This window comes from Hemibagrus wyckioides, linkage group LG18, assembly GCF_019097595.1.
Source record: "Hemibagrus wyckioides isolate EC202008001 linkage group LG18, SWU_Hwy_1.0, whole genome shotgun sequence".
Taxonomy (NCBI): domain Eukaryota; kingdom Metazoa; phylum Chordata; class Actinopteri; order Siluriformes; family Bagridae; genus Hemibagrus; species Hemibagrus wyckioides.
The window spans coordinates 6,824,588-6,850,853 of record NC_080727.1 but is presented as its reverse complement, the minus strand read 5'-3'; the positions used below and the strand labels follow the sequence as shown (position 1 = coordinate 6,850,853).

Below are 26,266 nucleotides of genomic sequence, written 5' to 3'. Positions count from 1 at the left end.
AGCACCACTCTTCCAAAAAGACAGTCCTGAAGTTGGTGTTTAATACGTCACTCCAACATCTCCCTGTTGGTGCACAGTTGATTTCATCAATTCTGGGAACTTGCATTTCCTTCATGGTGGGGGCGGAGTCATCCTGAGAGACCACGCCCATCTTGATAGAATTGTTTCATCATAGCGTTTTTCCTTTAATTTGTCACTTGTCCCCCCCCCCCCACACACACACACACATTTCTCATTAAATATAAAATTAAAAAAAAGATCAGTACTGCTGCTTCTGTGCTTTAATTAGATTAAAATTTTTCCTGTTTTTGGTTCCAGTTTTCTTTCATTAGAGTTGTTATTGTACAAAACACGTCCCTTCACTTCCCCCGGATGTTCTTTTCATTTTCACTCAGGAAAAGTGCAATTCGCTTTTATTAGGAAGAAGAGGATTTAGGCTGGAATGTGCAGATGTTTCTCCTGAAGGAACAGACAGGAAAACAAACATGGTAAGTAATGCAGATATCTGACTATGCACGCAGACAAAAGTCAAATAATCACAACACAACTAGATAGCAGTGGTGTAAACTGCTGTATATTATCACATGTATTTTCCTGTGCGAGTCGTTTCACACAGCTTTATTTGTGTATTGGCCTGGAATGAACTTAACTGGTTCAAGAATCCTAATGGACTGATGGGCACTATATGGCTAGAAGTTTGTTGTTGTTACATCGATGCCTTTGTATACTGTAGCTTTGCAATTTCCTTCACTGAAACTAAGAGGCTCAATGCACAACGTGAGCTCTATGAAGACAGGAACAAAGGGTGGAGTAGAATAGAAGAACTTGAGTATCCTGCACAGTTAACCCCACTGAACACTTTGGATCACTGACTGCCCCCCAGACCTCCTCACTTGACCTTGCTAAGGCTCTTGTGACTGAATAAGCCAATCCTTACATCTATGCGCCAAAATACTGTGGAAAACCTTTAGAGTAACTGCAAAGCCGGAATGAATTGGGAAGTGAATGGGGGGGAAGAAACACAGGAGGTGATGATCAAGGGTCCACTGTCTTTTAGATAGATCTTAACATGGTCATGTGCTGAGGTTTATTTTATGTGTATATAGATATAGCATGATGAATGGAAAACACTTTACAGTTCTCAGTATTCATCATTCCATTGTCTTGGGCCATATTTACATCATTAGTTGAAATGGACCCATGATCAACAGTACCCTTTACTGTTCTTCACAAAAACCTGCATACAGATTTCAGTTCACTTTCCATCAGTTCTTTTCCTGTCATAGTATCATCTGTACAAATGAAAGCTTTTTCTAATGGTTTATCATTGTTTTAGTGGAATGCTATATGGTTCTGATTTTCTTTCTATTCCCTTGTGTTCCTATAGTAAGGCTTAATTAGGCTTTTTGGACTGGATCACAAGTGTAACAGGTTTTAAACAGGTTTTAGAATTTGGACCTGTTATGCTGCATCTGTTGGATGGTCGGGAATAAGAGGAAAACTTTATGGCACCAATAAAAAGGCAATATACCGTATTATCATATGTGTTTATATAGTTTTAATAGTTCATTAAAAATATCTGTACTGAAGACTCCCATGGAATTTATGTTACTGTAAACAATTTTGTGGAGATCTTCCCAACAAAACACCGAACAGAAAACCTGGACACGCTTTTTCTTTCCTTGTGACTTATGGCTAGACTGAAACGACGCTGATAAGATTAAAATCATCTCGCTAATTTCTCTCTACTGCTGACTCATTTAATAGTTTAATATCCTGATACGTGCTTATCGAACGTTATTGGGTCAATGTTCAGCAATTATATGACTCCATCACGTTCAGTAAACATGTTATTTTACCGCAGTTACAGGACAATTACTTTCAGGAACGTTCAAGAATTAACAGGAAGCATTTCTTTCTTTTTATCGCTAAAACTATTGTATTTTTTTTTTATCATTACACACAAGGTTATTGCATAACCCTCTTCAGCTTCTCTTAGAAAAATCATCTTATCCTGTTACAAAGTGCTGAGACTCCTACAAATGTACACAATCATCTCTTTGCAGTAAACTAATATATCAATAATGACGTATTTTTAGCTGTCTTTGGGGCCCATCCTCCCTGTCTAAGTCATTCCTACTATTGATTGGATAGCATTTAAAAGTGACCACATTAATATAAACCTTGCAGCTGGAACTGGAACTCCTGTCAGAGCTGCTGTTGTAAAGAATGATTCAGTAGTTTAACAGAAGCTTTGTGTCATTCTTTACCTGCAGTAATTTGTGCCACACTCGTAATTATCTCTGCATCCTGCACCAACCGGCTTCAATGTGTTCCAGCGCCAAAGTAGAGAACGCTTGGCACGGTGTATGAGTCCTGATGCCCAGGTGTCCACTACTGGAGCTGTCTCTACCTGCAGACAGACAGACAGACAGACAGAGGTATTAGACTGATAATCATGTGAGGAATCCTTGCTCAAGGTGAGCAGGTAAGTACTTTCATTTTATTTCTTTACTTTATTTTAAAGTGCAGAACTTGAAATAGTAGATGAGTTCTATCTGTGCCATATCCAAAAATGATTTTTAGAGAGATAGACAGATGAAGAAACTGGTCTTGAGTCAGCACATTCACTTTCTTATACAAATTCCTTTTCTATTCTACCGTGTCTAATCTTAACGAGAGTGAGAGGAAAGGTTGAGCCTCAGAAATGAATGAGAGAGATGATGCAGTTACATGTTTAATTGGACACTGAGTAAGCAAGGAATAATTATACTTTTTAAGGTATATATATATATATATATATATATATAGTGGGAGAAAAAGAGAAAGGTCGAGGTTTGACAGTTTATATATGTGAATAAGGTCTGGTTTTGTTTGACATGTATTAAAATATGTATAATACTGTGTATAATAATACATATTAAAGGTGTTACATAAAAGCATCTATGGAAGAGTGTCTCACCCTGCTAGGGGTGAAAAATTACGGCTAGATCACGACGGTGTTAAAGGTAATTTACTGATAATCGTATGAGTAATTCCAGTGGACTAAGCATGTTGGCAAATCAATCATGTAATCAGTTTAATCATGTAATCAGCATTAATCAACAGGTCACACCTTTACATGAAAGAATTATTGAGGGTGTGTGGGCGTGTGTGAGAGTGAGAGAGAGAGAGAGAGATCTTTACATTTCTAAGCAATCTTTTACACATTGAAAATTATTGTTATTAGATTGATTTTAAATGATTCATTAGAAAGCTATTTATCATTTTGAAACTGTACCTATTGCAGTTGATTTTGTTATTTCAGAATAAAACTCATTTGATAGCTGAACATATCTTAGTCCAGTTACAGTTACTTTTTCAGCAAAATTTAATGTGCAAGTCATTAAAACTTTCATTCATTCATTCATTCATTCATTCATTCACCTATATTGTGTAACCCTGGTCAAAGTGGCTCAATTAGTAATATAAAAGCATCTCATAATAGAGGACTGTCACTATATTGTATGATGCGTATCCTACCTGGAGCACACAGATTAGAGACACAAGCACAGCAAGTGCAAAGAGCGTGATCCTTGATGGCCTCATGCTGGAGAGCGGCTGTATTAATTTTCCGTTTGTCCACACTTTTGAGCGCGCTATTGAGTGAGTGACAGTTCGAGTTATGTGCACCGCGCTTATATTAGAGCAGATAATCTCTCTGATAACGATCTCAAAGGGCAATGTTCACCTGCGATGGCGCGAAGAGGAACACTTTAACCAATGGAATCGGGACGAGGCCACGTCTACAATGAAGCTGCCATCAAGTGGGTATTAAAAAAATAATATAATCGTAAAAGAATGTGTGTGTGTGTGTGTGTGTGTTTGTGTGTGTGTGTCCGCCAAGATGTGTTTGTCAGACTAAAACTGCAACAACATGAGAGAACTTCACTGTAAAGGTCCAACAATAATTCAGTGGAATAATACATATCAGTCTCCGTTTATTATTGAGTTATTATCAACCCTAAGGTTTATTGTTCAATTATTGGTCTTAAAGTTTATTATTCAGTAGTAGTTTTGTGAGTTATAAGTGCAGAGCAATATAAATGTCAAATAAAACTGTCTTTTGGTTAAACAGCCATTAAGCGATAAATGTAAGGGTTCTTTTTTTACTGTATCTCAAATTTAATTATTTATTAAATAATACAAAATACTTTGCAGCTCTTTTATGTTTATACATATAGAAATGTACTATCTATCTACCTGTCTCTCTGTCTATCTATCTATCTATCTATCTATCTATCTATCTATCTATCTATCTATCTATCTATCTATCTATCTATCTATCTATCTATCTATCTGTCTGTCTGTTGATCTCTCTGTCTTTCTGTCTGTCTGTCGATCTCTGTCTCTCTCTCTCTCTGTCTGTCAATCTATCTGTTTGTCTGTCTGTTTGTCCATCTATCTGTCTAGTTCTATTACTAAACAGAAAAAATACAGAAAATGTATGCTTTGTAATAAACTCCTCTTTCATTCCCTGGCATCCAATATTTTAGTATAATTTGCTGCAGTTTTTGGCTTTTTATCTTTTCTAAATATTTGTTTGCTATTAATCAGTTATCTATTAAGACCTACAGTAGAAGTTCAACAGGATCAAAGTATTTGCTTTTTTTCCACCACTCTCTTTGTTTTCTCCGATTTTGACTTAAGAATATCCATTTTTCTGCCTGCATTATGCATCCTGCTGTATGTGATGTGATTTTTTCAGGGATTTAAGCAGATTTAAATGAAGCTTTAAGCAGGTCCTTTCAGGGTTAGGCCATCATCATTTGTGGTTGATGTCTCCTACCCTTGTCATGGACTCTTCACTACCAGACTTGGCAACAGCTTCTATGAACTACTCAACATTCCTCAACACCAACCTGAACCAATCACAACCTTTCCCAGCATTTTCCTGGCGTTATCAAGAAATGTCCCAACACCAACATGGACAAATTACAACTCATCCCCCTCACTCACCTGTCTAAATCAAAACCCCTACCCTCACCCACCTGGATTAATCCCAGCATTTACCTGGACCAATCAAGGCCCTGCAAAACTCCCATCTGGACAATGTAGCATACAACTGCATTTTTTTCTTTGACAAAAAGTCTCAAGACCTTGAAACCCACTAAGACTAAGCAAGACATTTCCCAATACCCACAATTACCTGGATTTGACATTGCTAGTTCACTAATTGGCATGTTTCTGGTGAGTGGGAAGAAACCCAGAGCTTACCTACACAAAAACACAATCATTGTCATGTGTATTTAATGTGTATCTTGCACTTGCGTGACACTTTTGTAAACTTGCTATTTCATGCAGTCTTGTGTATCATGCTGCTGCATTGTTTCTCACAACATGGTCTAGAAGTTATGAAAATGTATTCAAATTTATACAAAGCAGTATGGAACCAGCTTGACCAGTGAAGCCATAACTTGTGGTGCGTCTGTGCTACCTTGACTGTCTTCCAGTAGGGAAAGAATTTTTCCATGTCAGAACTTTTTGCTGCTGTCTCTGTTGTGGGAACATTGCAAGGAAGGCTTTGTCCTGACCGTGTTATCCACATCCCCTGTCTGTTTACTTGGCAGTTAATGCTCATCTTCCTTTGTTTGGACATACTTTGTGTCCAGTCTGTGTTAATGATCATGACATTTAGACCTACCTTCTTTTTGATTACTCTCTCTGGGTGTTTTATTATGGGTGTATGCATTGTGTTTTTGGCTTTTGATATTTCCTCAGCGTGTTGTGATAGCTGACTCTTTGGACTTTTTTTTCCTATTCTCATTGGCCTTTTATTGTCTTTCTATGTTCTAGCATTACAGTTTACCTTTACTTGATGTAAAAGATCCAGACCTGTTCCAGCATAACAGTGCGAAAAAGCAAACTCCAAGAAGACATGATTTGCCAAAGCTCAAGTTGAGTAGTTCACACAGAGCCCTCAAGCCCACTGAACACCTTTGGGAAGAACTGGCGTCCTCACCCAAACTCACTGCCTGACTCATTAATGCTTTTGTGGCTGTATTATAACAGCAAATGGGGGAATACCTCTGTAATGGGATTTTCAACAATCACATATAATAGTGATGTCAGTTGGCCAGAAAGCATTGGCCATGTACAATGATCAGGGTGGGATATATTAGGCAGCAAGTGAACATTTTGTCCTCAAAGTTGATGTGTTAGAAGCAGGAAAAATGGGCAAGCGTAAGGATTTCAGCGAGTTTGATGAAGGGCCAAATTGTGATGGCTAGACGACTGGATCAGAGCATCTCCAAAACTGCAGCTCTTGTGGGGTGTTCCCGGTGTGCAGTGGTCAGTATCTATCAAAAGTGGTCCAAGGAAGGAACAGTGGTGAACCGGCGACAGGGTCAAGGGCGGCCAAGGCTCATTGATGTATGTAGGGAGCGAAGGCTGGCCCGTATGGTCCAGTCCTACAAACGAGCTACTGTTGCTCAAATTGCTGAAGAAGATAATGCTGGTTCTGATAGAAAGGGCAGCAAAAAGGGGACCAACACAATATTAGGCAGGTGGTCATAAGGTTATGCCAGGTCAGTGTAATTGATTTTTTTTTTCCAATTCCAGTGCTTAGGGGTCTCTTATCCAATATGTGATGATTCTTTCTCCCTTATGTGCTTCTAATATGGTTCAGATTCAGTGTTTTATTGCAGTTTACCTGGCAGTATGCCCTGGTTGCTTCTTTTGGTGAAAAGGGTATTTATTGTTGTTGTGAGAATCTAGATTAGATTAGAGTAATCTGAGTAAGAGAAGATCCAAAGGTAAGAATGAACAGCGGTAAGATCGTTATGGCACCCCAGATCATCTCTACCTAAGGGATGCAACTGAATACTAATACATTATTCATAATGAACAGACACAAAAACAGATCAGTATACAAGGTGTTTGCTCTTGGTTCTGTTTTTGTCTTTCTAACCGACACACTTAACCTATTTTATGTGTGCTGTTTCATATTATACCATTCACATTGCTGTAATAAAGTCTCTTTACTGTATATGAATTAAAGTTACATTTAACATCAGCATTTCATAGCTCTAGTTTTTAACAAAACATGTATATAGAGCATGATTATGCAGTACAGTACTTTGTCAGTATTCTGGTACTTTCTTACTCTACCCTGTCATTTACAGCTCTCACGCCACACCCTAAGAATGTGTGCCAGAATTTAGCACTCCTTTCATCTTGCATATCCCCAAACAGATTATATTAAAAACTCATTGTATATCTATTGATCCATGTACATGTTACATGCCCAAGAGTGCATGCACTTTATGAATACTGTTTCTTTTCAGTGTTTAAGTCACATTTACAAAGCTATCAGAGCCAGAGGTGTGCACTGCCTTATATATTAAGCATGTGGACAGTATGAACATTTCTCTGGAAATCAGTTTCTTTTTTACACAATGGAAATAGGTTCATATTTGAGCTGTAGCAAAGTGCAGGTTTGAAGTCGGGAAATATTTGCACTGCTCTTGCAATTTTGGGCGGCTTCAGCGTGGTAATTTCTGCTTCTATAATAGCAGCATTGTGTTACTGTGTCTTCTGTCTGCGTACATGGAAAGCTCAGGAGGTTTTACAATTTTTACTTTATAATTAATAAGGACATGGTGAAGAGGTGAAGAAGGTACAGGAGTTTAAGTACTTGGGGTCAACAGTCCAGAGTAATGGAGAGTGTGGGAAGGAGGTAAAGAAGCGAGTGCAGGCAGGTTGGACTGGGTGGAGAAAGGTGTCGGGAGTTCTGTGTGGTGGAAAAATATCAGCGAGAATCAAGGGGAAGGTGTACAGGACAGTGGTGAGACCGGCCATGCTGTATGGTTTAGAGACAGTATCACTGAGACAGAGACAGGAGTCAGAGCTGGAGGTAGCAGAGATGAAGCTGTTGAGGTTCTCTTTGGGAGTGACGAGGTTGGACAGGATCAGGAACGAGTACATCAGAGGGACGGCTCATGTTGGACGTTTGGGGGATGAAGTTAGGGAGAGGCCAGATTAAGATGGTTTGGACATGTCCAGAGGAGGGAGAGTGAGAATATTGGTAGGAGAATGTTGGACATGGAGCTGCCAGGCAGGAGGCAAAGAGGAAGGCCAAAGAGGAGGTATATGGATGGAATAAATGAGGATATGAAGCTAGTGTTGAGGATGCAGAAGATAGGGATAGGTGGAGAGAGATGATTCGCTGTGGCCACCCCTGAAGGGAAAAGCCGAAAGAAGACTTTATAATTAATAAGAATCTTGCTATTAACTCTGTGCCAGAACAATATATACAATTACACCAAGGAACAAATGGTGCCAACGGTGCTTCTGCTTTTCATTTGCGACATGAACATGTAGCACTCCAATCTTTCAAAGCATTATCCATAGAATTATCCATACCATCTCAATGCAGAGATCAAGCAATGTACAATATAAAGTATAAATGAAGCAGCAATAGAATAAAAATGTTGCTTTTCAGTGTGATGGTTTCGTCATATGAAAGTAATACAGTTTCTTTATTGTATTTCACGCCAGTGTCTTTGCTTGTACTATGAAATGCATTTTCATGTGAGATGTTTTCTGCATGTCACTAATGATCCTCAATGCAGTTTTTGTATTACATTTCAACCTTTTTCAATGGATTTCTATAGCATTTCGCTCTGGCATGGAATTTTTGTTTTCATCATTAACACCAAAATCTGGTATGACTGCAAAATTCTTCTATTCAAATTCATTTTTTAACAATATACTGTACAGCATAATAGACATTGTCAAAAAGGAGCTTTACAGGAAGCCATATATAGATTTATATCCCTAATGAGCAAGATAAAGGTGATAGTGGTAAGGTAAAAAAAAAAAAAAAATGCCTGAGATGATAAGAAGAAGAAAACTTAAGAGGAAACAGATTCAAAATTCAAAAGGGATCCTGTTTATAGATTATAGTGTGATTATAAATCATTAATATATAAAGTTGTACAAAGGTAAGGGCAGGCATTACATTATGATTTTAATCCAGAAATAATGTAGCTGGCTGTACAGTTTCCATATGACTCACTAAAGGGTTCAGTTTACTTAAGTTGTCTTTATTTGTCACATATACATTACTGCATAGTGAAATTCTTTCTTCACATATCCCATCCTTGGGGGTTGGAGTCAGAGCGCAGGGTCAGCCATGATGCAGCACCCCTGGATGGGTTGGGGACCTTGCTCAAGGGTCCAACGGTGACAGCTTGGCAGTGCTGCGGCTTGAACCCCCGATTATACGGTTAGCAACCACCGCCCTGTCACAGAGGCCAGGTGAGCAGTTCGTCCCAAAGGTGTTCAGTGGGGTTGAGTTAGAGTCAAGGACACTCAAGTATTTCTCCTCCAACCTTTACAACCTGTGTCTTCCTGGAGCTACACTACCGGTCAAAAGTTTTAGAACACCCCAATTTTTCCAGTTATTTATTGCAATTCAAGTCGTTCAAGTCCAATGAATAGCTTGAAATGGTACAAAGGTAAGTGGTGAACTGCCAGAGGTTAAAAAAAAAGGTAAGGTTACCCAAAACTGAAAAATAATGTACATTTCAGAATTATACAAAAAGGCCTTTTTCAGGGAACACAAAATGGGTTAACAATTTAAAGCTGTTCTGCAGCAATGGAGGTTGATCAAGCCTTGAAAGCTGGTGCTACTAATTCCTACAGGTGTTCCAACATTTCTGGATTACTTACAACCCCCTCTGTCTGCATAAAAGCAGTGTTGGAACACACTGTGGTACCATACCCTCGTGAGCATCAGTTGAACAGTATTGTACTGCAGAAAGTAGTGTGTTGCTACAAAAATGGCGAGAAAAAGGCAATTAACAATGGAAGAGAGACAGACCATCATAACACTTAAAAATGTAGGTCTTTCCTACAGAGAAATTGTAAAGAAAGTCAAGGTGTCAGTGAGTACAGTTTCCTTCACCATCAAAAGGCACTCAGGAACTGGGGCAAACTCTGACAGGAAGAGGTCTGGCAGACCCAAAGCCACAACTGAATCAGAGGACAAGTTTCTGTGAGATAACAGCTTGTGTGATAGGCAGCTCACAGGAAAACAGCTTCAAGCACAGCTTAATAGTGGTCGTAGTAAGCAAGTCTCAGTTTCAACTGTTCAGAGAAGACTTCGAGCTGCAGGTTTGACAGGACGAGTTGCAGCAAGAAAGCCACTGCTAAGACGTCAGAATAAGACAAAGAGGCTTGCCTGGGCCATGAAACACCGCCATTGGACTACCGAAGACTGGAAGAAGGTATTATGGACTGATGAATCAAAATTTGAAATCTTCAGTTCATCATGCAGGATCTTTGTACGCCTTCAAGTGGGCGAAAGGATGGTTCCACAGTGTGTGGCATCAACTGTCAAACATGGAGGAGGAAGTGTGATGGTCTGGGGCTGTTTTGCTAGTTCCAGGGTCAGTGACTTGTACAGAGTGAGAGGCACCTTGAACCAAAACGGCTACCACAGCATTCTGCAGCGCCATGCAATACCTTCTGGTATGCGCCTAGTTGGCCAGGGGTTCATCCTACAGCAAGATAATGACCCAAAACATAAGTCCAAGCTATGCCAGAACTACCTCAGGAAAAAAGAACAAGATGGTAAGCTTGAAAACATGGAGAGGCCAGGACAGTCTCCAGACTTAAACCCCATGGAGCTGGTTTGGGATGAACTGGACAGAAGAGTGAAAGCAAAGCAACCTACAAGTGCCACACATTTATGGGAACTTCTGCAACAGATTTGGGAAGAACTTTCTGAAGAATATTTGATTTCTGTTGTAGAAAGAATGGCACGAGTGTGTTCAGCTGTTATATCTGCCAAAGGTGGCTACTTTGATGTGTCAAAAGTTTAGAATACATTTTGGTCTATAAATTGATTCCATGATTTCTTTTTTAACTCCAATTGCTTATTTGTACTATGCTTTCATTTCAGAGTGCAATGAGAGATTAAACTGAATAATGTTCAATAAAAAAAAACTGGAAAAATTGGGGTGTTCTAAAACTTTTGACCGGTAGTGTATGTGCACAGGAGCATTGCCATACTGGATACAAGTTTTAACCTCTTAGTTCCAGTGAAGGGAAATTGTAATGCTACAACTTATAAGGACGTTCTACAGTGAGGGAAAAAATGATTTGATCCCCTGCTGATTTTGTACGTTTGCCCACTGACAAAGAAATGATCAGTCTGTAATTTTAATGGTAGGTGTATTTGAACAGTGAGAGGCAGAATAACAACAAAAAAATCCAGAAAATTGCATTTCAGAAAAGTTATACATTGATTTCCATTTTAATGAGTGAAATAAGTATTTGATCCCCTATCACTCAGAAAGATTTCTGGCTCCCAGGTGTTTTTTATACAGGTAAGGAGCTAAGATTACAGTAGGAGCACTCTCGGGGAGTGCTCTTAATCTCAGCTTGTTACCTGTATGAAAGACACCCTGTCCACAGAAGGAAGCAATCAATCAGATTCCAAACTCTCCATCATGGCCAAGACCAAAGAGCTGTCCATAGATGTCAGGGACAAGATTGTAGACCTACACAAGGCTGGAATGAGCTCCATTTTTTATGACCCTCAAAAAGCATTTCACTACATGTCTTTTTTGACTACATGTCAGAGGAACTATTTTGACAGCACCTGCTGGTTCCGACATCTTACGTGTGACATTTACTCTCTCTCTCTCTCTCTCTCTCTCTCTCTCCCTCTCTCTCTCTCTCTCTCTCTCTCTTTCACACACACACACACACAGTGGTAACTGATTTGAAACTCAACACCCCGTAGCTGACTAACTTCTATGTGTGTGTGTGTGTGTGTGTGAGAGAGAGAGAGAGAGAGAGAGAGAGTAAATGTCACACGTAAGATGTCAGTACCAGTAGGTGGAATGTTTAGATTACTTAATGAACACATTACACTTTGTTTACACTCTTTGTGTGTTTGCACAGTATAGTGGCTGTGTATCTTTCTCTCCCTCTCTCTCGCTCTCTCCCTCTCTCTCTCTCTCTCTCTCTCTCTCTCCTCCAACTCTCTCACTGTTTTATGTTTAATGCAAACATATCACACCCTTTACAGATGTTCCATTAGCTAGTTACTTCTCTCTCTCTCTCTCTCTCTCTCTCTCTCTTATTCTCCTGTGTCTTTCTTCTGAGAATTACATTCAAGCCAGGGTGAAGGTCAGATTTGTTCTTTTGTTCTCTGTGGCCTTGCACTGTCTCATGAAATTTTTCCACATTTTCAGACACAGGGAAAGCTTTGTGTGTGTGTGTTTGGGTGGGGGGGGTGTATAATTGCAGTTGCAGCAGAGTCTTATACTTATAAATTTATGATATTATCCATTTAAGAATGTATAAACGTTAGGGTTAGAGGTGAGCGTAGTGTTCAGATCTTTCCCTACGATGTATTTTTATTTGAAGTGAAATGCAGCAACATTATACTAGCTTGTTACCAAAAAAAAGGGCCTGGAAACAAAGAACTATTGTAAGAGTTACTTTAACTTATTCACCAAGTCCGACATCAGATCAGAACTCGAAGTGTTAAATCTGAATTAGCAGCTTTGTGGGAAATCATTGTATTGTGTATCAAGTTCTTGAATGATATTATTACCCAAGTGTCTGTGGCCGGAGGGTGTGAGAGAGTGGGGTGAGTGTGTGTGTGTGTGTGAGAGAGGGAGGTGGTGGGGGGGGGGTGTTTGGGGGCATGGCGAATACAGTCCAGCTGAGTGTGGTGTGACCTTGTAGAGCTGCTCCAAATACACACAGGCATTTCACCCAGTCTCCTCCCACTCTCAGTGTTGCCAGATTGCCCTTTTTTAAAGGTTAAATCACACAACCCCACGAGAGCACCGCCCTTAAACCTATAATAAGTTAGACTTCGTTCATTTTTCCTTTTTTTTTTAAACAATAGATTTAATGTTGACCTAATGAGTGGCTGTTCAAAGGTTGACATCTCACTATGAAATCATAACTTTAAATAGATTCTTAACCTATAATCCCGGTTAGAAGGGTGAATGTAATGCATGGCAAATCTATTCCATATATACAGCCTGTCTTGATTTTACGAAGCTAACATCTTAATCATGCAAAGAATCCGTACAATTTTAATGATAAATCATACGTTTTAAGGTGTTAAAGAAAAGTATTTGTACAGAAAAATGGCAGTCTGCATTACAATTAGTAAGTATAAATTAACCTCAGTGTCGTGCTTTCATGGTTTTAATAAAGAATTGGGCTGTTTTCTATGCTTTTCTTGAGTTTTGCCTACAACCTTGATGTTTAACATCATGTATTATATTTTATCTAAATATTTTTAATATTTAATACATTGTTATATATGCGTAATAAGGTTCTTAGTTATCATTTTAACCATTCTTTATTAAATCTAATATCTGTCTAAGATCTTTTATAAATCTAATATCATCTATCTTATCTAATCTAATCTGATTCACCCTTTTGGAAACAGTCAATCTGGCACCCTGACTACTTCAGTTATTCAAAATAAGCATCTCTGACTAATTAAATCAGTCTTGAAGAGTAAAGCTGTGAAGGAAGCAATCCATGCAATCATGTTCAATCAAGTCTGATCTGAATCTGATGAAAACGGTTTACAACTTATAATCTTCAAATCTTAATCTTACAATACCACTGATCTCTTCAATCTGGCAACCCAGCTCAGTTTAGGTCCTCCCTCAAGCCCACACCACTCATTCATAGGAACGTCTGAGCACGCTGTGCTTTTAGATAGCACGCTTCTGAAGTCGCACAAACTTCTGAACTGTCCCTGACTTAAAGTTTGAGATTAAACTCTTTGTCTTTCTCGAACTGTTGTCTCACTTTGTGGAAGATCTTCTCTGAACAGTTTCCCTGAATACTTTTTTTTTTTTTGCTGAGGAGGAACCAAAAAAAGTGAACTTGAGATATCACATGGTTTCAGACTCAGTGTAGTGGATTTTTGAGTTTAGTAGACTTGTTTTTAAGGCTATTCAGAGCTCTGCTATGCTTTTTTGAGTTTATAGCTTCAGATTTCTTCAGCTTTAGTTAGGTCTTTCATTTTTCAGGTTCTTGAGTTCTTCCGATTTTTTGGATGATGAAGTGCAAGATCTGTCTAATCTATGCCACCCTATTAATCGGAGCGCTCATGCTCATAGCAGGCATTGGCATCCTCATGGCGGGAGATTTGCGGACACGAATAGAGCAGAAGCTGAAGGGGGTAAGTTCTTACAAACATCATTTTACCAAACACGCCGGCATCCTCTTTGTGATCTTTTGTTTGAGACACTGAGACGATCAGAGGTTTTAGGCTGAAATGGTTGCAGTTCTTTCATGTGGCTTGGTGTATTCCTCTGTGATGCAGTGACAAATAAAATGAACCAATAAAAAAGTCCTGCAGTAAATGGAATACAATGTTAAATTAGCCCTTTGGCCAGTTCTTTAAAGGGGTTTTTTTATTGTTTGCTGTAATCATTGATTTCTCAGAAGGCACACAGCAGTGTCACATTTCTTCACTTACTGGCCACAGGTACAGTTTTTATACGGAACATCATACAGGTGCCTTTACTATAGACTGTTTAAACTGCATAGCTACATATCTTTCACACACTCTTGAAAATCAACTTTGTGGGGTTTTTTTTGGGTGGTTAAGTGTTCTCAACTTCGCCGAAGCACTCGGTTATGGGTTTCTGCAAGGTTTTCCCAGCAGTGAAAGCCAAACTGTGGTATGTGGTAGTTTAGTGGTTAAGGTGTTGTCCAACTGATCAGCAGCTGCCACTGCTGAACCCCTGAGCAAGGCCCTTAACCTTTTATTGTACAGTTGTATAAAGTCAATAAGTCGATCTGGATAAGGCTATCTGCTAAAATGCCAGAAATGTAAATTCTGTTACCCCCATTTTATTGGTCTTTGGTGTACAGTAGCAGTAATACATTTCGGACACTCATACAGATTTTCTATGATTTCTTCATTTTAGAATAAAAGTAATACAAAACTATACAAAAAATGTACGTTATGCAGTGTAGAACAAAATCTACATTTTATTGTCTTAAAACCAACGTTAACGAAGGTCTTGCACAATCGTGGCATTTCTTGGCATTTTCACAATGATGGGGTCTTGTCTGCTTTTCTAGCAGATCGCATTATATTTTGACTGCATGTTAAATATGGCAGTGATTATGGTAATAATGCTTTGGGGTTTTTCAGAACTTTTAGGTTTTGACTGTAAGTGGTTGTAGCTCATTGGGTAGGATGCTGGCCTAGTGAGCAGAAGGTCATGAGCTCAAATCCCTGTGTTGCCAGTGCTGCGCACTTGAGCCTGGTCCTTAACCTGAAAATGATACCATAAGTAAGATAGTGTTACAATTTTTCCTCACTAAGAAGATCTTATTCTATAGCTGAAAGAGAAAAATCACCCCAATACCAATTATGTGTAATAAATTGACTTATTTATTCCAAATAAGAGCAAACAGAGGGGCCATTCTGATAACTTATCAAAATAGCCAGTTGCCCAGAGCCCTGCCCTTGCAGGTGCACTGGGCAATGGTTGTTGAGATAAAATTCTTTAATTAGCAAGAACCAGCTGCTGTGAATGATATTTTTTAACACATTCATGTCATTTGGCAGACACCCTTATCCAGAGTATCTTACATCTATTGAATTTATACAAAAGGGTTAAGTGCCTTGCTCAAGGACCCAGCAGTGGCAGCTTGGAGGTCCTGGGATTTTATCTCACAACCTTCTGACCATTAATCCAACATCTTAACCACTGATCTACTACTTCTTATTTTATAGCAGGTTAGCAAAGAATGTGCACTTCTTTTTCTTTTGGCAGAGATGAGTGAATAGAATAAGGAAGGTGTGTCCAATCATATCTGCAAAGGGATGGTCTGGGTGCAGGTTTTCATTCTAATCAAGAAGAAACCAGACCTTGGACATCCTGAAATAAGCAATATTTTAACCAGTGCCAGAAAGTGTCAACTATATAAAACCGTTTGTCATGTGGCATGTTTTTAAATGGTGTGCTGTCTTCGTGTAAGTGTGAACAGTGCAAGTTCTTAACAGTTATGTTCCGTTCAATAGTTTATCTTTGTGCACACCCCACCCCCCACCACCACACACACCAACACATGACACATTCCCTCAGCCCAGTCCCTGCAGGAAAATACCCTCCAAGGTGGTGCATATCATGTGAGACTAGCCTGAACATATTAGAAATGTAGTCAAGGCTACAGGGCTAAATGCATTTCAGAAAGTTGTTAGCGGGTCATGTAGTTAACCGAAGTTAATAGAATGTCTAACATAACGAAATAAACTCGTCAATGTTATTGCTGCCATATAGATGGGAAATTAGCCAGCGTACAATAAATCCCTACCGCTATCAGAATATACAACACCTACACTAATGGTAGATTGTCAATAATCTTTTTTATTTAATTCATTAATTCAGACAAAGGATTACAGAAAAGGAATATTTTTTTTCTGATTTGCTATGTCTATTGGAAGCATACACCTACAGTTGGAGGTTATTCCATCCAGCCTAACATTTCTACTACTAAAATATGATCTGCTGCACTAACCACACCTCTTGAAATTGTATTTATTGTAACTCAACCTTTTCTTATATAAACACCGCCTGTGGCTGGTCACAAAAATACCAAAGATATTTCAGCCCACACCCATATAAACCACCACTATGTGCTTGGCAACATGATCATAAACACCCCCCCCCCTCCAATGACATACATTAAGATTATTAGTTGTGTCTTAATCTTTGTGTTGCTCAGAATGATGTGGAAAGTGAAGGTTTAGACACTTCATGAAATGAAGCGAAAATGTGCAGCATTTCTTAAACTCTAGACTAGCATGACGGGAAAGGGAAAACAAATACGTCTTGTCATCAGGAATAATGTTGCCAAGGCTTAAAGACATGTTTCGGATGCTGATGTTTGCGCGTGTGTCTGTATCAGCATGTCTTTTATTGATAATAACACATACCAGAGCTGCTATATTAGCGAGTGGCTTGGCAGGAATACTATTTTTTAACACTCTTTTTAAGTTGTTTATGGTCTTGAAAAGCAACACCGATGATACCACATGGTACATGTCAATATCTGTAAGGTATTTCTATTTAACTATGAAAAATATTAAGTTTGGAGAGGGCTCATGTTTGATGATTTCTTTATTTACAGGATACAGGTATGCAGGTCTAACCTTTTGATCCGTTCTCAGTTAGAAACAGTACGTATTTCCTCACTTATCAGCAATGGATAAGAATAAAACACACTGACGCATGATGTTTCAGGAAAATGATCAATGTGAAGGTGATGTGATATCTTGAATTTCTCACTAATTACATTTACGTATTAATAACAACACACGGTGTGTTTTATTCATTTTTAGTTTTGTTAAATGCTGTGGAATATCCACAAATCAACTTTGTTCATGTTATCACTTACTTTATAGCAAGAATTCAATAGCACTGTGCAGTAAAGATTGTTAAAGCATTTTGTGCACATGCTGAATCTGTGGTATAAATGTGGTGTCCAATTATGGCTTGCATGTAAAATTTGGAGTATGGATAAAGGAACGATGGTAGTGTTGGTGTGGGAAACTGATAGATGCGTTTCAGTTTCAGCATGGCTGTGCATGATTGGCTGAAGCACTTGGATCATAAACCTAACGATCCTTCTCGTTAATACTTCTCATTAGTCATTCAAACCATTAAAAGCTCTATTATCCCTTTTCCATGAGGAAGCATGTATGTAGCCACATTCACACACTCCCAACCAACCCTCCAACCACCACCCGTCACCCCTCCTACCCCTGCGCCCCTGTTTCACACACTCCATTCCTTTTCACTGTCACCGACACACCCTCCCGGATCGCCTCCGTATCATTCCCCTCCCCTGATCTAGGGAATGTAAACTACATTAAGTACTGTCATTGGAGAGCAAGAGTATTGAAGATGGATAGAAATTTGCATACATTTGAATACAATAAATATAATGGTGAGGGTGGTGGTGGTGGGGGGGACCCACAGAGACTCAACCGACTAAAAATAAAAACCCAAACAAACAGCACTATAGTTGTTCTGGAAGAGAAAATTTCTTTTTATGGTAAAAATGTTTGTCCTGGACGTCGAAGAAAAGTTCTTCAAAGTCGGAAAAAAATACTTTGATCTTAAAATATGACAAAAAATAACAACAACACACGCTCTCTCTCTCTCACACACACACACACACACACACACATGCAGCCAAAGATTCCCTCAACACTGTCAGATATCCTTGTGGGAACATCTGGCTGGTCTCCCTGAAGATTTAAAAAAACATTCCCACACAGACATCACACAAAAAGCCCTACACACCAAAACAAATCACAAACCAAAATATCGACCCTACACACCCTCTTAGTTTCTTCTCTTTGTCTAAATTTCACGTAGTAAGTAAGCAAAATTAGTTTCACTGCATAAAGAACACAATGAAATCAAGGAAAGTTCACACACACGAGGACATCCACTGACATTAATATTGATAACATAACATAACATAACATAACATAACATAACATAACATAACATAACATAACATAACATAACATAACATAACATAACATAACATAAGACTTTATTAATCCCGGAGGAAATTTAGTTTTGCAATGGACTGCTTCAGATGCTACGAAAAATAAATATAAATGAAATAATCGACATACACAAATGTATTCAAAAGCACAAAATGCATCCGAAAGTATAAACGAAATAGAAATATAATGCTGATCATTTTATAAACCTGACTAATCCCAAGCACTCCTTTCTCTTTATCCCGTCTCTAAATGTTAGAAGAGGTAAAATTGATATTTAACTATTGATATTTAACCCAGTTTTCTGGCATTTTCCACATTTAAATACACTTGTTGACTCAGTTCACTTGTTAGTTTAACTTCAGCTGTGCCATCGTTGTGGCCTTGACCGCCTGGACATAATTAAAAGCACATTTGTGATTTGACTTTGACTAAATTTGCAACTGATCATTCAATTACCCATATTTTCATAGGGTTTTTTTTTTTTTCATATTTGTCTCACAGAGATCATGATCATGGCATAACTGGAGAAAATGAGAATGTTAAGTGTTAATTATTTTCGCTGTTTCCTTCCTGCCTACACTTTCGTGGGAAATGCGCTCGAGCATGCTTGTGCAAGTCTTATTTTTTAAGACGGCTCCTCATTGATCTGAAAATAATCTACACCGTGTATTGTATATTAAACATTTTAGTTGTGTGGCATAGAGAGATTTTCGTAGTTCAAAAGATAAAGATGTCTATAAAGTCTGTATGATTTGTGTATGTTTATTACACAAATTTGACAGAATTGAGCTCATTAGGACTCATTTAGGCCTTGAAATGTAAGATTAAGGACTTGTAATTTGACTTAGACTTATCAATGACATCAGTCTTGACTTGAACTTGAATGCCAAAACAGTGATTTGGTCTGACCTCTGAGATGTGTGTATATTGTATTGTATTGTATTGTATTGTATAGATGTTAAATCTTTAAATCTTTGCAAAGTCAGTTTATTGATGTTTTATTCCTTTTTCTCTTTGTCCTGTCATGGGAAGGATATTATAGGCAAATTAAGGAGTAATTATTTATGATGGAGCTCATAATAGGATATAGCTTTTATGTAGATAAAATGACTAAGTATTGTTATGGTTTTCAAGATTGGACAAACATGCACATGTTAAAATTTCCGTAAAATACATTAGCATGTTTGCGTCACATCTCTGGGGTTGGGGTTCCATTTTGCATGAGTTTGTATGTTTACTCCATGCTTCTGGTAATCTGGTTTCCACCCCAGTCCAAAGACATGTGTTATAGGCTGATTGGCATATCTAAAATTGTCTGTAGTGTATGAGAGTGTGCCCTGCGATGGGTTGGCACCCTGTCCAGTGTGCCCCATGCTTTGTGCCCCATGTCTCCTTCAATAGCCTCCAGGCTCTCTGTGACCATGTGTAGATTAGGCGCTACAGAATATGAATGGATGGATAGATAAATGGATGGAAAAATGGATAGATGGATGAATGGATGGAAGGATGGATGTTACTGGTGCTATTCTGTGGTGTAAAAGGTTTAATAGACTTCAGAACATGCTGTTAACGGAAAATCAACAACTCACCCATCACATGACCCATGTTTTATTTTTTATTTACACCATAATGCTGTTGAATTCTCAATTCTGATTGGTCAGAAATTTGCAATAACAGTTCCAGCTGACCTGAAATGGAACTTTTAAGTATTTATACACATAATATTGAAAGAAGACATCACTGAACAGATTGTATGTTTACTCCATGCTTCAGGGTTTCTGCCAGGTAATCTGGTTTCCACCACAGTCCAAAGACGTGTTATGAGATGATTGGCATATCTAAAATTGTCCCTGTCCAGTGTGCCCCCTGCCTTGTGCCCCAAGTCTCCTTCAATAGCCTCCAGGCTCCCTGTGTAGATTAGGTACTACAGAACATGGATGGATGGATGGATGGATGGATGGGTGTGTGGGTGGATGGATAGATGAATGGATGGATGGATGGGTGGGTGGATAGATGGATGGATGGATGGGTGTATGGGTGGGTGGATAGATGAATGGATGGATGTTACTGGTATAAGACTGTGGTATAAGAGGAATAAAACACTCAGGAACATCAACAGCTCGCCCATCACATGACCCATGTTTTATTTCTTATTCATACCATAATGCTGTTGAATTCTCAATTCTGATTGGTCAGAAAGTTGTTATAACAGTTCCAGCTGACTTGGAATGGAACTCTTAAGTATTTATACACATAATATTGAAAGACATCACTAAACAATAAAGCAAATGAAGTAAAAGCAAATGAAATGATGGGAACTACAATAGTCGTCAGTTGAAGACGGGTGTAAAATAGATTGTGTAAGATGGTTTCGAAACACTGAAATGGATGTCATAACATGAATCAAGGACATTCTTGGCAAATTGAAACCCAGCCACTATATCTTTGCACCCTGATGAACTGGACAAATATGTTGATGGAGAAATAAGTCTCTTGCAGAAATAAAGTGAATACAAAAAAATTATTGTAGTAATAAAGCCAATCTGGATATATGATTAAATAGTATTGCAAATGAAATTTGATGAATGAAACTTAAATGTAAACAAGCATAATACAGCAAAAACAACTAAATGAGAGAGTTGTGTATAACAGGAAAATGGGAAACAAATTTTTTTCTCCCCCTGAAAAATTAATGCTCATTTTTGAATTTCTGAAGAGAAATCTGATTGAAAGGCATTCTCTCTCAGCTTGTGATGAACTTTATCTGAGCAAATAAACTTCCCGCCTGGACTTTATCACTGTTTGTAGGATTCTGTTAAATTTGGGAAACATTCCAATGGTTTACATAACCAGTATTTTATGGACAGACTTTTCTGTGTTTTTACTTGTTTTTTAATAAACCTGGAAAATCTTCTTTTTTTTTCATATTCGTCTCATAGAGATCACGATCAGGGAATACCTGGAGACAATGAAAGTGTTAAAGTGCTAACAATTTGCTGTTACCTTCCTGCCTACACATTCGTGGGAAACATGCTTGTGCTGAACGGATCCTCACTGATCTGAAAGTAATCTACATTGTGTATTGTATATTAAACATTATAGTTGTGTGGCATATGATCCAGAGAGCTTTTCTGTGTTGCTGGGACACATGCGTGCTAGGCAGTGAACAATAAAGGGGCTAATTATTGCTCTTGAATGTTTTGTGCTTAGTCGATCTAACATTATAATCAAACGACCACACACACTGTATCTTCACTTCATATGAGTTCATGTGTGTTACTTAGTACTTCCAATGGCTCTTTACTTTATATTTACTTCACAAATGCGTTAATAGTAATAAAGTTTTAAGGACTTTCTCCCCCCTTTCTCTCTCTCTCTCTCTCTCTCTCTCTCTCTCTTTGTGTGTGTGTTTCATGTATTTATCTTTTTTTCAATCCATCTATCTCTGCTATCTATGACCATTTCTCTATTTGGTCTCATTTGTCTCTCTCTCTCTCTCTCATTTATTGCATATCCTTCTCTCTTATACATTGAATCATCTCTCCTTATTCTTTTTCTCACTATTCATCTCTCCACCTGCTGTCTCTCTTTGTTCCTCTTTGTCACTCGCTCTCCCTCTCTCTCTCTCCCCCTTGCTGTGTATCTCTCACGCTCATGCATTTTACATTTCTCTTTCTTTCTTTGGTTCTGTTTTACCTTTTATCCATCTTCTCCATCTCTCTCTCGCTCGCTCGCTCCCCAACCCCCCCTGTGTACTATCTGTGTGGATCCATTAACTAGTCCACATAATGAATACTTGGCCACTGTTCAGTGGCAGGAATTTGGAGACTTAAGTTTGGGATGGCTCTCTTTTCACAGAATAACCCTAGTTTGCTTCTGGCATTTTCCATCCGTGGGATTGGAGAAACCTTTTTACGCATGGGAACTTGTCTCTTGCATGCAAATTTCTCTAACAAAAACAAGAAAGCACTGCTGCAAATGAAGCCTGGTGGTGCCCTGCCATGCCGGTGTGATTGTAGTCTAAGAACAAGAAATGTAAAATAGCTGTTGTAAACGCAACACTAAGCTAGTTTGTATCGATAAAAACATCTCTTCTCGGTGTTATAAATGCTTTAGTTCTTACTACAGTGCTACATTGTTGTGCTGGAGGTCATGTACATTGTGCTATTGTTGCCATGGGAGACAGTGATGGCAGCTGGGGGTCTGAAAGCACACGAGTCACGTGATTATCACCAACTGAAGCGGAATGTGTGTGTGTGTGTGTGTGTTGTAGGAGATCACTCTGACTGAGGGCAGTAAAGTGTTCCAGACATGGAAGAATCCTCCCCCACCTGTCTTCATGGAGTTTTTCTTCTTCAACGTCACCAACCCAGATGGATTCATAGCTGGAGAGAAACCACGCCTCACACAAATGGGACCATACACTTACAGGTAACACACCCACCCAATCACACACACCCACAGAAAATAGACTGCTTTAGACAATAATAATTGATCTTCAAACGAGAACTTATCATACAGACCCTGATAAAATTAATCATCAATAAATGAATGAACAAAAATGAATTAATTGACAGCATACCATAATTTTAAAAATTATATGGCCAAAATTATATGTTGTATTTTTGGGTTTTTTTTTGTTTTATTTTGTTTATTTGTCCTTTTGTTTTCTGTTAAACGGCTCCGTACAACTTATATCTCACATAAGTATGCAGTTTGTCTTTAGTGATTTACAAGACTGTCAATTAGACGTGTCTCTAGATCAAACTGCTGCTTTGAGGCAGTGTGTACACACCAGGGGTTTTACAGGCTAGAGAGCACAGCAGATAGCAGCCAGTCCACAAAGGACCTATCTGGCATTTGTGTGTTCTAATATACACTGCCAGTCAAAGTTCAAAACCTGCGGGGTCTACTTTTATCAAGTTTTCTTAATCTTTAGTTGCAATTAATGCTACAAACCAAAGAAAACTATACAGAAAGGCAATTCAATAAGGAATTCTAAAGCTTGATAGAATGTTTTAATCATTTACTTTCAGATATTCATGCTACTGTAAAAAAAATTAAATTAAATTAAATTAAATTAAATTAAATTAAATTAAATTAAATTAAATTAAATTAAATTACAGAACATAAGAAACAAAAAACCTAGTGCAAAAAGTCCTAGAAGTTAAGACAAAATCATCCCTAGTGAGCAAGCCTGAGGCGACTGAGGCAAGGAAAAACTCCCTTGATATGATGATGATATGGATTAGATGGAAGAAACCTTGAGAGGAGCCAGACTCCAAAGAGAATCCATCCTCATTTGGGTGAGACCGGAGAGTGTGATTATAAATAAATAAATAAATAAATAAATAAATAAATAAATAAATAAGTGCTTTTAAACAGTCACATGCCTATAGATAAAGAACAGTATTTGCATATTTCTTGAAATGGTCTGAATCGTCTGTTGTTCTGGTGTCCTGTTTAATTGTCAGTCTCTCCTCAAAAATCAACAGCCTCAAGAGACTTTATCCTAATAAGAGAATTGGGAGTGTCTGTCTTGTTGTGCTGAAAAAAATGTATTTCATGTCATTTTAGTGTTCATCAGTGATAAAGCCTGGTAGTATTAACATTAAAGCATAAACACATGGTTCGCTTAAACTGAGTGCCTGATTAGAGTGATTTTAATCAGATTTAATCTGGATTCCGATAAAAAAAAATATTAATTTGTAAAATTTCTCAATTGACATTTAACTATTTCTTGATCACTGAAATACATATAGTAAAATATTGGATAAAAACAGTTGGCTGGCGGTGTAATAGCTTACACACAGTTAGATCGAGCTATTTTAATCTCTTATCACATGTCTGCAAAGTCTGACGCACATTAAATCATGTAAGTTAGATCAGCTTTCACATATGAAGCTCTCTAGTAGCACGTAAGTCACGGTAACAGCTTCTCTGAATGAGAGAAGCTAACTCATATACAGTGTGAAGCTAACTTATATACAGTATATGCTTCAGTGCACAACCTTACATTTTACTTAAACATGTGTGACCTATCAAATTTCTTTGTTGCATGCTCTTCTTTTTGTCTCTGGATTTACATGAGCTGTATTTTGCCCAGTGTATTTTGCATAACAGTTGAAATTGACGGTTTATTTTAATTCAGGATTGTTTAATCTCTACCTTTTTTATTGTGCAGATTATACTGAAAATGGATGTGTTCATTTTTCTTGTGTCTTCACATTACGTTAATTGTGTAAATGTTTACATTTCCGCATATTAAGGTGAGTTGTTTAGCATCATAAAATATTAAAGCTACTTAGTTTACCTCTTACCGCCACTATGTTGCCAAAAGTTTTGGGACGTCTGCCTTTACATGCACATGAATGTAATACAGAGTTGGCCCACCCTTTGCAGCTATAACAGCTTCAACTCTTCTGGGAAGGCTTTCCACAAGGTTTAGGAGTGTGTTTATGGGAATTTGTGACCATTCCTCTTGAAAAACATTTCTGAGGTCAGGCACTGATGTTGACCTCACAAATGTGCTTCTAGTGTCTAATGTGAAGGCAGACGTCCCAGTTTTGACCTGGCTCGCAGTCTCCGCTCTAATTCATCCCAAAGGTGCTCTGTCGGGTTAAGGTCAGGAAGTTCCTCCACACCAAACTCGCTCATCCATGTCTTTACGGACCTTGCTTTGTGCACTGGTGTGCAGTCATGTTGGAACAGGAAGGGGTCATCCCCAAACTGTTCCCACAAAGTTGGGAGCATGAAATTGTCCAAAATGTCTTGGTATAAAGCTGAAGCATTAAGAGTTCCTTGCCAAAAATGAAAAATAACACCTGAATTCAATGATTTGGACGGGTGTTCCAAAACGTTTGGCAATATAGTGTACCTCACACTCTTTCACTGTTAAAACTGGAGCGTGCACGGGTTTATGTGACTAGATTGGCCATCTTAAACATTATGACACTGACAAGCTCTGCTAGACCACCCTAAAAATTTAACTTTTTAAAGCTTTTGTCAATAATAGTGCATGAACAGCATCAAAAATATCAAATATTAGTGGGGGCAATTATTTCCCTGAAATATTCCCTGTAACACGTTTTAATTTTTAGTGCCACTATTTAACGCATTTAACATATTCAAATAGAAACACATAACACAGTGTTATAAGCTGATACCTCTCAGCGACTTCAATAAGTTAAATACAATTTGATTAAATTCAACCTTATTTATTATACAGTTACCCCAATCCAGGGGTTGTGCGATGTAATAAAATACTATCAGGCTCTAGTGAAAGACATTAGACAAAGAGAGTACCCAAAAAATACAGAACAGGTGCACAGACAGTGAATATAAGATTACTTTCCCCTGTTATTGACTTTCTTCTCTGTGTGTCATTTTATGTGTTATCTTTAGTTTATATGCTGGAACAGCTAGATTACAGATAAGTGTATTAATCCTTTAGTGTATATATATATATATATATATATATATATATATATATATATATATATATATATATATATATATATATATTGCAAAGCAAGTTCATGCAACCTCAGAAAATCTTCTGACACAGGCTTCAGATCATTTAACCAGCCTTTCAGTTCTCCAGGTGAAGAATAATGGGATATTGTTTGTGAACTTTACTTTACTGAAAGCATGTATGAATATATCAATAACTGATTCTTGTTAGTGGCC

The 26,266-nt window shown here is 38.1% G+C and overlaps 2 protein-coding genes across 2 annotated transcripts in view; one reads left to right on the top strand and one right to left on the bottom strand.

The window, feature by feature from the left end:
* Positions 1-51: 51 nt before the first annotated feature.
* Positions 52-3,666, bottom strand: LOC131369129 (liver-expressed antimicrobial peptide 2). The gene is made up of 3 exons (XM_058415591.1): positions 3,523-3,666; positions 2,271-2,413; positions 52-459 (listed from the first exon to the last, which is right to left on the bottom strand). The coding sequence occupies exons 1-3, from the start codon at positions 3,586-3,588 to the stop codon at positions 417-419; spliced, it is 252 nt and encodes an 83-aa protein (XP_058271574.1). The 5' UTR covers positions 3,589-3,666; the 3' UTR covers positions 52-416.
* Positions 3,667-13,732: 10,066 nt separating this feature from the next.
* The window catches only part of scarb2b (scavenger receptor class B, member 2b), a 36,967-nt gene continuing 24,433 nt past the window's right edge, over positions 13,733-26,266 (top strand). Inside the window, exons 1-2 of the mRNA XM_058415188.1 lie at positions 13,733-14,215; positions 22,851-23,008. Coding sequence (XP_058271171.1) covers positions 14,090-14,215; positions 22,851-23,008 — 284 coding nt within the window. The 5' untranslated portion in view covers positions 13,733-14,089. The remainder of the gene's footprint in view (positions 14,216-22,850; positions 23,009-26,266) is intronic.